General features: G+C 38.3%; 1 protein-coding gene across 1 annotated transcript in view; it reads left to right on the forward strand.

Annotated features, from left to right (window-relative positions):
- The window catches only part of SPG11 (SPG11 vesicle trafficking associated, spatacsin), a 92,456-nt gene that overhangs the window by 29,254 nt on the left and 46,656 nt on the right, over positions 1 to 16,546 (forward strand). Inside the window, 15 exon segments of the mRNA XM_032593513.1 lie at positions 1,767 to 1,922; positions 2,336 to 2,511; positions 4,794 to 4,923; positions 4,926 to 4,969; positions 5,809 to 5,880; positions 6,165 to 6,297; positions 6,597 to 6,634; positions 6,636 to 6,768; positions 7,661 to 7,701; positions 7,703 to 7,826; positions 7,829 to 7,874; positions 13,031 to 13,234; positions 14,532 to 14,651; positions 16,086 to 16,180; positions 16,183 to 16,220. Coding sequence (XP_032449404.1) covers positions 1,767 to 1,922; positions 2,336 to 2,511; positions 4,794 to 4,923; positions 4,926 to 4,969; positions 5,809 to 5,880; positions 6,165 to 6,297; positions 6,597 to 6,634; positions 6,636 to 6,768; positions 7,661 to 7,701; positions 7,703 to 7,826; positions 7,829 to 7,874; positions 13,031 to 13,234; positions 14,532 to 14,651; positions 16,086 to 16,180; positions 16,183 to 16,220 — 1,550 coding nt within the window.

Raw genomic sequence — 16,546 nt, forward strand, 5'->3', positions numbered from 1 at the left:
TGGAGTCATTTTACCGTTTAGAAAATTTTCCTAGCCAGGAAGCCCTGTTACTGATAAAGAAAGGTAATATGCTCGGTACTTTTCTACCCCTATCCTTCAAAGCACTTCCGGTACTTGAGTGGTTTTTACTGATCCACCAGCAGCCAAAGAGGCTATGCTACAAACTACTGAATGGAAGACATGTTTATCCTTCTCCTCTGACTGCTTTGATCATCATTTACTGCATCTCATAAATGTAGTGTTCAAAAGTTTGGATTGGGCTTTTCAGATCCTTTTCTGGGGGCAAAGGAAGTTTTCTGGAAATACCATTATAATCAGCTTCCCTGGGGATGTTGTTTTTAAGTGCAAAGAGTTGAACCACATTCCCTGCACATTAATGTATTGGCACATGAATGTGTTTTTCCCTCCCTCATTATCTCCTTCCCCTACCACCATTATACAGTTCTAGACATCTGCATTTTTATTTTATTTTTAAAAATTTATTCATTTTTTGAGACCCAGAGACAGAGCATGAGTGGGGAAGGGGCGAGAGACAGGGAGACACAGAATCTGAAGCAGGCTCCAGGCTCTGAGCTGTCAGCACAGAGCCCGATGCAGGGCTCGAACTTATGGACTGCAAGATCATGACCTGAGCCAAAGTCGGATGCTTAACCCATTGAGCCACCCAGGCACCCTAACATCTGTGTGTTTAGATGAGTTTTACCCACTTACTGTTTTTTGTTCAAGAACTGCTGACATAATAAGGATGTAGTAGGGTATAAAACTTGAAAAATGCAGATGTTGAAGGAATAATAGTTATCTTGTGTTTTAATACTTTGTGGCAGGATTATACTATAAGCAGATGAATCAGACAACTATGTAAACACAACAAAAACTAAAAATGAACCAAAGTGAAAAAGGATAACGTTCCAGGCAATATCTTTCTCTGTAACCTGTTATTTAAGGGAATGCTACTGATTTGTTCTAAATAGGATGTATAATTTGTTGCAGATTCCTTTTCTCATTCCTGCCTGCCAAGAACTCAAATGTAACTGTGATATAGCAACCCTTCCCTAGTATACTGGCTGGTATATGTGTGATCTCAGAATGACATAGATACGATATGATAACTGATAATGGTGTATTCATTTACATTGTTTACACTTCCATGACCAGGCCTTAAGGGAAGGTCAGTTCTTAAAATAAGTAGTGTCTTCCTACCTATCTCCAAATACATGTCAAAACAGAAGGGTGTTTGTGCTTCAGCCTTGTTTTTGCTCAGTAATACAGTCAAACAAGCTTGTTTCCAAGTTAGCCGTTGAGCTGTGGAAGAATTTTTATTTCAAATAAAATATTTGGGGGTGCCTGGGTGGCTTAGTAGGCTGAGCATCCAACTCTTGATTTTGGCTCAGCTCATGATCCCAGCGTTGTGGGATTGAGCCCTGAGTTGAATTCTAAGCTGGGTGTGGAGCCCGCTTAGGATTCATTCTTTTCTCTCTCTCCCTCCCTCTCTCTCCCTCCCCCCCATCGATCTCCTTGCCCCCCCACCCCCATCCTTCCTCTGCTGCATGAGTGCACCATGCACTCCCTCTCTCTCAAATAAAAATAAATATGTTTGTATTATGTGTCTTTCATAGTATCCATTCATACTGCACTATCCTCTATATCAGGTAGTCCAATAGACATATATCTGTTATGTTCCTAAAAAATTTTAACATATTTTTGATTATGTTAGTTTTATTAGAAGAATACTGGTGTTCATGTTAATTTCTTTGGTTCTTTCTCAGATGTGGAAAAGCTGACACCAGCCTTGGATTTACTTTGCTCAGCAATTAGAGAAAGTGATTCTGAAACCCAAAGCAAACACTTTTCAGAACAGTTGCTTAATCTTACACTGTCTTTTCTTAACAAACAAATAAAGGAGCTTTTTCTTCACAATGAAGGTAAGATAGCAACAAAGAGGGGGTAACTGCCCTATCCGTGTGTCAGGACAGAGATCCCAGTGGTCCTATTGCCCGAGAAAATATAAGCCAAGAGACTGCTATTTCCTAAAGCTGAGAAGAGTCAGTGTATATAATTGATTGAGTGAAATAGGCTCCAATACTGGCCAAGTTGACAGAAAGGACTAATTATTGTGAAAAGGGTTATGTTAAAACAGAGCTACTGGTAAATATGAAGAAGCTCAGATTTTTTTGTTTGAAATTTGAAAACACCGAGTTTAATTGTTGGCATTTATCTAGAATTCTTTATAACAGCTTAGGGTTTATTCCTTTTCTCTAGTTCTTGCTCTCTCTATATGTATATGCACACGTACATTTTTATATATACGAAATTGGCAAATTGGTGTTTTCCACAGAACTAGATGAACATCTACAGCAGGGAGTGAACATTTTGACCAGCTACATTAATGAACTTCGAACCTTCATGATAAAGTTTCCCTGGAAGATAATAGATACCGTAGATGAATATGGTGTAAATGAAAATGTCCCCAAAGTAAGAGAAAGCGATATATGGAAGAAACTCAGTGTTGAGGTAAATATGAGTAATTACTACTTTTTATTTGCCAGATTTAGAGGATCTGAGTAAACAATTTGAAAACCAGAATTTAGAATCTGTACATTTGTGATTCAGAATCTTTAGCAAGGTTTTGTACATTTGGAGTTTAGGTTTTATAGATTTGGAGATCTCTGGGCATGACTTCAAATTTATGTCTACAAGCTTGTGTATGTAATTGAGAACACAGAGAGGTTCCCTCTGAATTCTTAATGCCAGATCTGCCCGCTTAGATCCAGTGACACCCTAACCCCAAACCTATGTGAAGTGGCATACTCTTCACGATATTTCTTCAATGGCTAGGGCCTGGCACTTTGGACTTAAGCATTCTGCCTGACCTTTGGGTAAATCGCATTGCTGCTGGTAGTTTGATCTTAGGAAACTTTTATTTTATGGCATTATTTCTTGGACATATACTCAGTTTGAGTCCTATCTCACATTCCAGTTAAGATATCTTGCCAGTTAAATTTTCTAGCTCACCTGCTTGACTTTTAAAAAAATTTTTTTTAATGTTTATTTATTTTTGAGACAGAGACAGAGCATGAACGGGGGAGGGTCAGAGAGAGAGGGAGACACAGAATCCGAAGCAGGCTCCAGGCTCCGAGCTGTCAGCACAGAGACTGACGCGGGGCTCGAACTCACAGACCGCGAGATCATGACCTGAGCCAAAGTCGGCCGCTTAACCGACTGAGACACCCAGCGCCCCTTGACTTTCTTTTTATAGAAGTTAGTACAACCAAACTGTGCTGCTGCCCTCTTTATGACTGGGGACTGGAAGAATCCTTCCACCCACCTGTCGAGTATTGGCTTTGGAAAGACAAAGACCAAAATAGCTTAACCCAGATAGATGATCAAACTCAGTAGGGAGTGAAAGTGATAAGTTTGACATACTGTCAGGTTCGCAGGACTGCTGTTCTTGGGGTGGAGGAACAGGGAAGTAGCTGGTGTGACTGCTTTTTCTGTATCTCTTATTCTCTAACCGAAAGTTGATTGATTTTCCCTCTACTGTTTTTGGCTTCTCTTTTACAGTCTCCTTTGCAGGTTTCACTTCCTATTTTTCACCCTTTAATATGCTCCAAGGTACCATCCCTCGTCCTCTGGTCTTTTTGCTCAAAATAATTGATTTTTAACTTTTTGAAAGGTTATAGCATATTTTGATGAAAGCTGTGGACTCTGTCTCCAAAAATATACATGCGATTGTGTGCATGTACACATGCATACAATTTTGCATAAGGCTCAGGGATTTACCTACTCCTTGAAGCCCCGGGTTAAGAATGCCCCTATTTGGCCACCTGGGTGACTCAGTTGGTAAAGTATCCAACTTCACTCAGGTCATGATCTCCTGGTTTGTGAGTTCGAGCCTGGCATTGGGATTTGTACTAATGGGGTGGAACCTGCCTGGGATTCTTTTCTCTCTCCCTCTCTCTTTGTCCCTTCCCAACTTGTGCAAGTGTGCACTCTCAAAAAAAAAAAAGTCCCTCTTCTGTCTAGGGTATAGTCTTCAGTGTAGGTCTTTATTCCTTCTTACTAGGATTTTGCTGTAACCTTCTAATGCCTTACTGTCTTGAGCTTGAATCCCTTGTAGTCTATCTCCACATTGCTACCTGAACATTCTTCCTAAAATATGTATCTGGTTATGTCACCCTTAGCTTTTAAGATCTTTCAGTGTTTCCACATAAATTTCAGGATACAATCCATCTCCTACATATAACACCTTCATGATGGAACCTCTGCTTTTCTTTCAAATCTCATCTGCTACTATGTCCAGTTTTTTCTCCAGTTAAATTGAGTAATTTGGAGTTTCCTAAAGAGTGATACTGTTTCTTGCCTTTATACCCTCGGTATATATTCCCTCTTTTTGGGACACTTGTCCTGTTTCCCCTCAATATTGTATGTAATGCATACTTGCCTTTTAAATTTCACCTCATAGTCCTCTCTACTCGGAAGACTTTTCTTTTGTTGTTACCTCTTTTATTTAGATGCTCCTCTTCTGGAACCCTCCTCTCTAGCACCCTGGGATACCTGCGTCGTTGCCTTTATCATACAAGACTATACTCAATACTTTATTTGTATATTTTTCACTAGTCTAATAGCCTGTATTTTGGTCAACTTCATCTCTCCTATGCAAAGCACAAATCTAGTGGTTGATTTTCAATAAAAGTCTATTAGGTGCTCAATAAATATATAAGTTCCCATGTTGATAATCATAATAAGGAAATAAAAAGGAACTTAAAAGGCAAATAGTTTCCTCATTTTCTTAGGACGTTATTGCCGATGCTATTTTGAACAACAGAATACCAGAGGCACAGGCTTTCTTCAGGATTAACAGTCATTCTGCTCAAAGACTTGAGGAGCTGATTAGAATAGGCCTAAATTTGGTCTTTGACAATTTGAAAAGAACAACATAAAGGAAGCCTCTGAACTTTTGAAGAACATGGTGAGTTGCATAAACTGTCTGATCTTAAAGTCTCTAATGGGAAGAGAAGTTCTCTATATGAATGCAATTTCTGGTTGATATAAAATTGATTTGTATTCATAGTTGTGTCAGAAACTAAGAAATTTATATAGCCTTTACTGGGAAATAGAAATGTTCTTTGGTACTGAGAACTTTTTTGAAGAAATTTTTTTATTGGGAGTTTCCATCATTTATTCTCTGTTATACTTGGCACTTTGACTAGAAGGAGACAGTGCTTCTCCTAGAAGGCTTCACACATGTCAAAGTGTGCACAGAACCTCGTTTGTTGGGAAACATTCTGGGTTGTTCGTGTGACCCCTTACGTCTCCGTTTGAGCTAATGTTTATACTTTTACTTCGTGCTCTGTGGTTTTACTTCATTTGAGAAAGGGGAAGTCCCTTGAGGTAGGCCTCCTGGACTAAGCTGAGACCTGGCCCTAATCTGCATGTCGAGGCTTGTCCCTGGTAACTTTCTAGAGGTACAGAGTGAAACCATGCAAGCATTGTGATTTGCATTGACTTTTGTTTTCAAGTGAATCATTATAGCAGATAGCTGCAGTTATTTGGTCATGGTAGCCTAGCATTACCTTAAATTGTTCTATCTGCTGCCTTTGTTCTGGCAAAATGGCTAAGGACTTTAGGGATAGGCAGTGTATACGTAAGGTAAATCTAGAGTATGAGTGTTCACAAGAGCAGAAAAGCTGTAGAATTCTAACAGGATACATGTCTGTAATAGAGTATTTCTTTATCCAACATATATTTATGTTTAAAATAGTCCTTTTACAAAATGTAAAGGTTTTTCAATTTTTCTGTTTATTACAGGGCTTTGATGTAAAAGACCAGTTGCTCAAGATCTGCTTCTATACAACTGAGAAAGATATACGGGACTTTTTGGTAGGTAAAGGTGAGGCTATGTAGTTTACATCTTCTAGTAAACCTCGGTGAAAATTCAAAATGAATTATTTTAATATTCGACTAATATCTAGTAAGTAAAAGTATTAGAATTCCTTTTATTTTAATGATCATTTTGCATTTGTGATAAAAGAAAATTTGTGTGAATATATATACACTTCAAAAATTCAAAATACAATTCTTAAATGGCATTTAATCTCATGACATTTATTTTGCAATTGTGATTGATTTTTGTGAGGTCACTGCTTAATTACTTTTTATTCAAGGTTGAAATTTTAAAAGAAAAAAATTATTTTTCTGAAAATGAAAAGAGAACTATAGACTTCGTGCATCAAGTTGAGAAGTTTTATTCAGGACATTTTCAAGAAAATGTGCAGATCCAGTCCTTTGCCAGGTAGTCTTATTAGCCTGCTTTCAATAATATGGAAAAAATATTGTGGACATTGTTTATAATTGTTAGTGAGCACAGGTTTTTTATGTGGAACTGAGCTTACATTCTCTATGAAGATAAAACTTGTATCATCCAGAAGGGACTCAGGGAATTTCCTCTCATTTCAATATTTGTATAATTACATACATCTTTTTAGATAATAATACAAAATGATAGTATTGAATTATGTGTTCCTAAAAGAGTTAAAGTTCATGAGCAGATTTTCCCTCCAAAATTAAAAAAATTTATACCATTGTTTCAGGGTATAGGATGAAGGAACAGGATTTTTTCAAGCACAAATCTGTTTTTGGACTCACTCCTGAAACATGATCCTAAAGATAAATTTAACAAACAGGACCACAGAGTTGTGTTAAATTGGGCTCAGTGGTGGAATCAACTAACACAAGAATCCATCCTTCTCCCCAGGATAAGTCCAGAAGGCAAGTGTGAAAGAACCTAAAATTTAACATTATTGTATGAGAATTTAAATTAGGCATTTGAATATTTTGGTGAGTCCCATTTTGGAATTCCTTTTGGAAGGAAGAATACTCAGTTACTTTAAATGCAAGTCATTGCATGAAGACATCTTATCTCAAGGTTTTCTATTTTAATTTTTAGAGAGTGTGTGCATGAGCTGGGGAGGGGCAGAGGGGAGAGAGGGGGAGAGAGAGAGAATGAGAATGAGAATCTTAGGCAGGCTCCATGCCTCAGCAAGGAGCCCGACATGGGGCTCAATCCCACGACTCTGGGATATCTCAAGGTTTTTGTAAGAGATTTATAATGTGACAGTGAAAGAGAAAAGCCCTATGGTTTAGTGAATTGAAATTTCAAGGCTAAGAATCTCTAGCCAGCCTCAAAGTGACATCTGTGTTTTTCCAATAGTCTTTGAGTTTCTTCTGTGTAAACTTAGGATCTGTATCACATCAGGGCTCTGGGGAACAAGTAATAGTAGTTATGTATAGAATGTTAAATTCATGTTAACTATTACAGCCAAAGTTATTTTGTTTGTTTATTAATTGAGAGAGAGAGAGAGAGCGATCGAGCATGAGCCAGGGAGAAGCAGAGAGAGAGGGAAAGGAAGAAAGAATCCCAAGCAGGCTCTGTGCTGTTAGTGCAGAGCCCAACATAGGACTTGATCCCATGAACCATGAGATCATGCTCTGAGCCGAAATCAGAAGTCGGGCACTTAACGACTGAGCCACCCAGTGCCTCCAAGTTTTTATTTATATTAAGAAAAGGGAAGAAGAATCTATTAAGGTTAATTATTGTTGAGTTTTGTGTTAATAATCATAATTCATTGCTGTTTTAAAATGTATTTTATTCTTAATGCAGAGTACAAATCATATTCTCCCGAAGCCCTCTGGAGATACCTCCACAGCTTGCCATGATCGGTCAAGCATTATCTTGTGGATTGGAGAATTTCAGACCAGAACAGTTGTGCTTCACTTCAGCAGAACAGATGGCCCCCTTCTGACTGTTGATGTTATTGATCAGAATACTGCTGCAACAACTACATGAGGAATGAAATTTTAGATAAGCTGGCCAGGTATTGTAACTGGAGATGAATACAAGGAAGGGCAATAAAAAACTAATGGTGTAAATTTTGCTCTGAAATGCCATAAATCCAATGCAATGTTGTTTCATAGTATTTAAAATTATAAAGTGTTACCATATATTGAGGTTTTAAAATCACATGCATTTTGGAGTGCCTGGGTGGCTCAGTTGAGTGTCTAACTCGTGATTTTGGCTCAGGTCATGATCTATCTAATGGTTTGTGAGGATATTGAGCCCCATGTCAGGCTTCACGCGTCAGTGCAGAGCCTGTTTGGAACTCTCTCTATCTCCCTCTCTTTCTCTTCCTCTCCCCTGCTCATGCTCGCTCGCTCGCTCTCTCTCTCTCAAAATAAATAATTTTTAAAAAATATTTAAGATCACATGCATTTAACACCATGTGTTAGTGAATAGGTTCTCACACTGTAGCTGACATGGTCAGCTGTCATTGGAGCTACAAGGACCAAGTGGCAAGAGCTGAGAAGAGGATGCCTTAGTGTCATGTAATGTCTCCCACTATTCTCATTACTGTCACTGCACCTGTGTGCTGCCTGTGGATTTTAACTAAAGAGGACTGTTCAGTTAAGAAATTAGTGAGGGGGAGGGGTGCACCCGATTTTGGCTCAGGTCATGATCTCACAGTTGGTGAATTCCAGCCCTGCATCGGGCTCTGTGTGGACAGCTCAGAGCCTGAAGCCTGCTTTGGGTTCTGTGTCTCCTTCTTTCTCTGCCTCTACCTCGTTTGCGTTCTGTCTCTCTCTCTCTCTCTCAAAATAAACAAACATTAAGAAAATAATTTTAAAAATTTAAAAAAAAATCAGGGGATGCCTGGGTGGCTTAGTTAAGTGTCCAACTCTTCATTTCAATTGAGGTTATGATCTTGTGGTTCGTGAGTTCAAGCCCTGCATCAGTCTCTGTGCTGATGGTGCAGAGCCTGTTTGGGATTCTCTCTCTCTCTCTCTCTCTCTCTCTCTCTCTCTCTCTCTCTGCCCTGCACTCTCTCTGTCTCTCTCTCTCAAAATAAATAAACTTAAAAAAAGAAAAAAATTAGTGAAGGGTAAGTAGCTCTTGAAGTGATGTGAAGACTTGAAATTTTTAATTAATTGCTAAAACAATTCTGTTAGATTGAACCATGTGAACTTGCCATTTGTGTGGGTCAAAAATGGTTGAATATCAGCAATTCACAGGCTAAACCTAATCTATCTTCCTAAGGCTATAAAAATAATATAATGAGACAATAACATATATATTAATTTTTAAGTTTCTGAAGTTTATTCCCCATGTATTTATTTTATTTTATATTTATACTTTTAGGGAAATGTAGCTGTATTGTCCTAATCAATTTGAAGATGTGGAGAGTGAAATCTAGAGAAGTTAGGAGCTTATGCCCAAGCCAGTTACTTACAGACTTCAATTCTTTTACCTCTGACTTTCTATTTGCTGTTCCTTCTATTGCACTAAATCCTTTCCTTATTTACTAAAAGTAAAATTGCATATAACTTGCATGGTTGTCAAATATTTGGCTTAATATTTATTTATTTAAAAAGCTAGTATGTGTGTGATTCAACAGGAATATGACATTAGTGAATTAGGTCTACAGTAAGAGATTAAAAGGAAAAACTCATACCACCCTGTTAGATACAGAAGAGCATTTGATAAAATTCAGCATCTATTTATCATAAAAGCTACATATTAGCAAACTAAGAGTGGATGCAAATTTCCTTAATGTGAAAGGGGTATCTAAAGAAATCTTGTAGCTAACGTTATGCTTGATGGTGAAACACCACAAACGTTCTATTTAGATTTGGAGCAAGACAAGCCTGTTGTCGATTCTTCCCAAGTTGATCTTTAGATATAATGCAATCTCAATAAAAATCCCAGCAGGTTTTCTTGTGGATTTTAACAAGCTGATTATAAATATTTATATGAAATGCAGAGGGTCAAGAATAGCCCTGAAAAAGAACTTGTCCTCCCAGGTATAAAAGTTTATTCTAAAGCTCTAGCAACCAAGACAGTGAGAGTATTGGTTCAAGGATAGACAAATAGACCAGAAAACAGAATAATGAGCATAGAAACAAACTTCTACATGCATGCTCACTTTATATATGACAGAGGTGGCACTGAATAGCGGGCAAAGAACATTTTTTTTTGACAAATCGGAGCTGGGTAACAAGATAGCTGTGGGGGGGGGGGGGGTGGATTTAAATTGGACTTTTATTTTTAATTGGACTTTCTGCCTTCTCTCATGCATACAGTCAATTCCAAGTAGATTTCAAAACCCAAATGATAAATGTAAAACTATAAAACTTTAGAAGATATGGAAGAATATTTTCATGACCTTGGGAGTAGGGTATGCTTTCTAAACGGCCTAAGGGGTGAAGGAGAATGGTTACTGAGACCTAGAGAGCTGCCTGGCAAGAGTTGTGTCCCTTAGTGGAGAGTGTCAGGCAACCTGCAGTCACCCAGCACAGAAAGAGCCAAGGTATCCTCATCTTCTCTTCTTTTGACTTTTCTCTTCTTATGGGGGTCTTCCATAGGCAAACAAAATGGAAGCCTGAGGGTACTAGAGTCTTCTGTGCAGGTGAGCCTCCAGGGATAGGAGAAGAGTAGAGCTTGGATCTGGAGGGGAAGATAACAGCATACATAGGCATTTCACAAAAGAGGAAACACAAATGGCCAATAAACATACAAAAAGATGGTCTTCTCATTTGTAGTCATGGAAATATAAAGTTATTTTACCAAAATCTAGGAGTGCTGCACTGACCATCAAAGGTAGAGAGTAGATAAATAAAATGTACTTACAGTCCTACAGTGGAATACTATATAACAATGAAAACAAACTGAGGGTATTATGCTAAGTGAAATTAGAGAAAGACAAAAATCATATGACTTCACTCATGAGGACTTTAAGAGACAAAACAGATGAACATAAGGGAAGGTAAACAAAAATAATATAAAACAGGGAGGGGGATAAAACAGAAGAGACTCGGGCGCCTGGGTGGCGCAGTCGGTTAAGCGTCCGACTTCAGCCAGGTCACGATCTCGCGGTCCGTGAGTTCGAGCCCCGCGTCAGGCTCTGGGCTGATGGCTCAGAGCCTGGAGCCTGTTTCTGATTCTGTGTCTCCCTCTCTCTCTGCCCCTCCCCTGTTCATGCTCTGTCTCTCTCTGTCCCAAAAATAGATAAACGTTGAAAAAAAAATTTAAAATAAAAAAACAACAAAAAACAAAAAACAGAAGAGACTCTTAAATATGGAGAATAAACAGAGGGTTACTGGAGGGGGTGTGGGATGGGGGGAATGGGCTAAATGGGTAAGGGGCACTAAGGAATCCACTCCTGAAATCATTGTTGCACTATATGCTAACTAATTTGGATGTAAATTTTAAAAAATAAATTAAAAAAAATAATGAAAACAAACTGTACTCACAGGTATTAACATGGGTAAATCACACAATGTTCAATAAAGAAATGAGACTAAGAATAATATATCCAGATAGTACCATTTATGCATAAAGTTTAAAATAGGCAAATCCAAGAGTGCCCGGATGGCTCAGTCAGTTAAGCGTCCAACTTCAGCTCAGGTCTCATGGTCTGTGAGTTCAAGCCCCGCATCGGGCTCTGTGCTGACAGCTGGGAGCCTGGAGCCTGCTTCAGATTCTGTGTCTCCCTCTCTCTCTGCCCCTTGCCTGCTTGCACTCTGTCTCTCTCTCTCTCAAAAATAGATAAACTTCAAAAAAAATTTTTTTTAGGTTGGGAATGGGCAGGGGGGCACCTGGATGACTCAGTCCGTGAGCATCCAACTTCAGCTCAGGTCATGATCTCATGGTTCATGAGTTTGAGCCAGCATCAGGCTCTGGGTGAACAGCTCAGAGCCTAGAGCCTACTTCAGATTCTCTATCTCCCTCTTTCTCTGCCCTCCCCTACCTGCACTCTGTCTCTGTCTCTGTCTCTCTCTCAAAAATAAACATTACAAAAATTTTTTTAAAAATAATTATTACAAAGTTAGGATAGTGGTTACCTCTGGGGGTAGCAAAGGACATGCATGGGGGAAGAATACACCAAGGTATAATATTCTATTATTTGGGTGATGGTTACATAGTGTTTCTGTACATGCCACATTATATATTTCCTGTTGTCCTCTGTATAGTATATAAATTTAACAGTAAATTGTAAAAGTAATATTTAAATGCAAATTTCTATTCTTGTTGTTGGTCTATTTAAATTATTCTGCTTTAGCTTCTAAATGGTTTTGTTTGGGAATTTTGGAAATTCCCAGTGCTTAAAACATCTAATTTCAAGAGCTAACCACTGTTGCCACAGTGGATTGTGCAATTCTAGTTAAAATCATAAGAAAATGGAGATAGCGGGGCGCCTGGGTGGCTCAGTCGGTTAAGCAGCCGACTTCGGCTCAGGTCATGATCTCGCGGTCCGTGAGTTCGAGCCCCGCATCAGGCTCTGTGCTGACAGCTCAGAGCCTGGAGCCTGTTCAGGTTCTGTGTCTCCCTCTCTCTGACCCTCCCCCGTTCATGCTCTGTCTCTCTCTGTCTCAAAAATAAATAAACGTTAAAAAAAATTAAAAAAAAAAGAAAATGGAGATAGCTTAGATTAGGTTTTGAAATAATGAAGATAACTCTAGACTGTCATTTAAATACTAAGATGGTGCACACAGTCTTCATCAGAAACTAGCAAATATATATGTGTCAGAACAGATTTATAGAGTGAGACTGTGGCAGGATTCTCAGACAGATAGTCGTGACGCTGAGGCTTTTCTTTCCAGGAAGTAACTTTATTCCTGCCAGCATTGCCTCAGTTGGGTTCGTACTGGAGAACTGAGCCCTGAACACCACGTGGTGTAGTTTTCTATATACTTTTTACTTCTTTGTGTCCTATATATGGTAACACACAAACATGTAGTCTGGTTAAGTGGTCTCCTGTTACAAGGTTGTGAGGGATGTTGTCACATACACATATAGCCAGGTTGCTTTGAGGTTTGTTTTTTCTTACATTAGGGAGGGGACCCTACCACAAGACTTGGCAGTCTTAATTTGTAAATCCTTATTTTTAAGTAGCTGAGACTTCCACAATGGAAGTGGTTTGGTCTGCCCTGAGTCTAGCAACTTGGTAACTTGCCACCTCTGAAACCTGCCCAACAGGAGTGGGATTTTTCTTCAGTCTGAACTAGAAGACTTTGAACTCTTCCTCCTAAGACTGAACCGCATTGGAGGTGTGATGCAAGATACTCTCCCCGTTCAAAACTACAGGTCCAAAGAAGGTTGGGATTTCCATTCTCACTTCATTCTCTATTGTTTGGAACACAGTCTGCAGTATCTTCTCTATGTCTATCTTGACCATTACAAGTGAGTATTGAGAATTGATTTGTCCTTGAGCAGCACAAATCAATTTCCTCTTTCCATACTACTTCTGAATGTGACTTTTAGGAAAATATTCAACACTCCCTTGGGAATACTGATCTTTTTGAACAGTGCCCCTTCACTCAATACTTGGTACCTTAGTTCAGTGCTGCATTCAGCTAACTGCTTATCATGTGTTTTTTGGTGATGTTGATCCTGTAACCTGTCTGTTAACCTATAAGATAACTACAAAGAATAAAATGAAAGAAATGCCTTAAAAGTTTAAAAGAGAGGAAGATTCTGAAAGTTAACTTGGAGTTACTTGATACCTTCATTACCAGGCAAATGAGTGCTAAACAATTCTGTAAGATTAACAGAAGGTTATGAGTTCATAGCCACTGCAAGGTATGTTAGGTATACTCTTAAACTGATATTTAGATGGATAGATATACATCAGTGTGTACTGCCCAAGATCACTCTGGCTGCTCTGAATTGCTGTTGGGTCAGTGCTAACAAGACTATGTCTCTAATATAGGAGTACTTACAGTGTTCCTGGCACTAGACTAAGTACTTTACGTGCATTATCTCATCTAATTTTCACAAAAGGCCTATCGGGTGGTTATTCCAATCTCCATTACACAGATGAGGAAACTGAAGCATTGAGAGAGGCCAAGTGCCTTACTTACAGCACATGGCTGTCATAAATGGCACAGCCAGATTTAATTCTACTTAGATTTGATTCCAGAGTCCACCCTTAGGTGCTAAGGAGAACCTTTTTATTTTATTTTGTGTATTAAAGACTAAGAATTCAAATAGATGGTGTTTTTCTGGTTCGTATCATTGAAGCTTATTTAGACACAGAAATGTTTCCCCAAAGCTGCTGGTAAGAGAAGATTTAGAAGTCATATATTCAAAGGATCTATCCTGAGACTTAATTCCTCGGTCCTAGCTTCTCTGTAGTTGTGGAAGTTTTTAAAAGCCTCTGAAGTTTGAAAATGCTGACAAGTTTTTGTTGTTTAAAATAATAAAATATGACAGGACAAGTTATCTGTTAATCTTACAGAGTTGGTAAAATTTCATCATGGAAGTAAACACATTATAAATAAAATTATCTGTCTCTAAATTTTTCTCTATTTCTAGACCATAAGTAATAAGTAAAACACAACACAAGATTGGAGTATATTATATTTACTTTTAATTCTGAAATTCCTTTTTAAATGCTAGTTATCATCTGGAGCAAACATGATTGTAACCGTCTTATCCTGTGTGCTAACCAGAGTTTGTTCCTTTGTTTTATATACAGACTTAATCCTTCAAATTGTCCCTTTTTGGAAAAAAGTGAATTATATGAAGCTCACCCTTGGTTTGAATTTTTAGTTCAGTGTCGACAAGTTTCCAGTAATTTAACAGGTATGGGTGTACTGTATTAAATACAAAAATGTCGGGGTGCCTGGGTGGGTCAGTCGGTCGAGCATCCAACTTTGGTTCAGGTCATGATCTCGTGGTTCATGAGTTCAAGCCCCTCTTTGGGGTCTGTGCTGACAGCTCAGAGCCTGGACCCCGCTTTGGATTCCATGTCCCCTTCTCTCTTTGCCCTTTCCTTGCTCATGCTCTGTCTCTTAACAAAAAAAAAAAAAAAAAAGTCTGGCTAAATGGTCTGTTAAATGGCACGTAATTTGTGTTCTCTAAATAAATCATTTGTCTATAGACAAACATCTGACTATAACCTAGGTTCAAGCTTTGTTTAAAAAGCAGAAGACCAAAAATGTTGCCCTCTTGCCAGCCAAGAAAAGCCAGACAACATGTGTGCTAGTGTTCCCTTCCCCCTCAGCCTCAGGCTTATTCTTTCTGGATATGTCTCATCTTACCAGTTTATCACAGGGTGAATTCCTGCTCTCTGGTAATGACACCCTTTTTCTATGAAAAAGTGGTCTGTCTTCCAGGTGTCTGCCCTGAATTTTTTAGTAAGTAACTCCAGATGGAATTTAAAAAAAAACAAACCACAGTATGTCTGGATTGTTCTGTCTTATGTAGTGGAGCTGCTGAAGGAGAGCTTTGCTCTGGTTATAATCAGAAAAGCCCTGTAACCCCCCGCCCCCCTTGAGGGTTTAGCTGGTATATTCCAGAGACTCCACTTGGGAAAGGGGACAGGCAAAGCCACTAACACAGGCAAGGAATGTCAACAGCCAATCTTTCACTTTTATGTAATTCTGGGTTTTTTTCCAATATAAAGAATTTTTTCATAATGTGGGTTGGGGTTTTGTTTTGTTTGTTTTTGATGTTGATAATATGTTTATTGTAAGAAAAATTGGACGCCACAGACAACTATCAAAAGGTAAAACTCTGCAGGTAGATAGCCTAGGTAGATAATCATCCACAGGCAACTCTGATCTGTCTTCATGTGTTTTGTTCTGGTATTTTCTCTATCCTTTTTTTTTTTTTTTTTAGCCTGCATTCATCCACCAAATGTTTATTAAGCTCCCACATCGTGACAGTCTATCTGTGAGAGTCAGTATTTCAGGCATTGATTTGTATGAGCTCTTTGCTGAAGACATTAATTTTAGGTATCATTTGTTGTTAATTTGTTGTTAAAATTCCACGCCGCCCCTCCCCCCCCCCAGTTCATTACTGCCTTTTAGTTTTCTTTTGTTTATCTCAGTTGTTTGAACAGTTGTTTGTCTCAGTTGTTTAAATAGAAGTTTATTTTTATTTGGACAAATCTCTCGTTTTCCCTTTTGATGTTTTCTTATGCTTTTAAACTTAGAAAGTCCTTCATACTGTGGATAGTGAAAATTTTCTTCTCAGAATTATATAACTCTTTCTCTTAAGGAAAAAAACCTACTCTTTTGTTTTCCAGATCCAAATTGATCTTCCAGGCTAGCCTTGCAAATGCTCAGATACTGATTCCCAGCAACCAGGCCAGTGTAAGCAGTATGCTGTTGGAAGGACATACTCTCTGGCCCTTGCTACTACAATGTATGCCCCTGGAGGTGTCAGCAGGTACGGATAGCACTTTTACCTGTTATTGCAAAATAGGACTGATTTTAAATTTAGCAGAAATATCTATGGATTTTCTAGATCTCCTGTGATATTCATGTATAACTACTTATAAGTATATCTCATTATATTAAAGAGCATAAAACAAAGGATGAAGTTTTATATTTTATATTATATCCTCTTAAGTTGAAAGGGAACTAATATGTGATATAGAGATTTTTTTTTATTCTTTCTTTCTTTCTTTCTTTCTCTTTCTTTCTTTCTTTCTTTCTTTCTTTCTTTCTTTCTTTCTTTCTTTCTTTCTTTCTTTTTCTTTCTTTT

Source organism: Lynx canadensis, chromosome B3 (genome assembly GCF_007474595.2).
Source record: "Lynx canadensis isolate LIC74 chromosome B3, mLynCan4.pri.v2, whole genome shotgun sequence".
NCBI lineage: Eukaryota > Metazoa > Chordata > Mammalia > Carnivora > Felidae > Lynx > Lynx canadensis.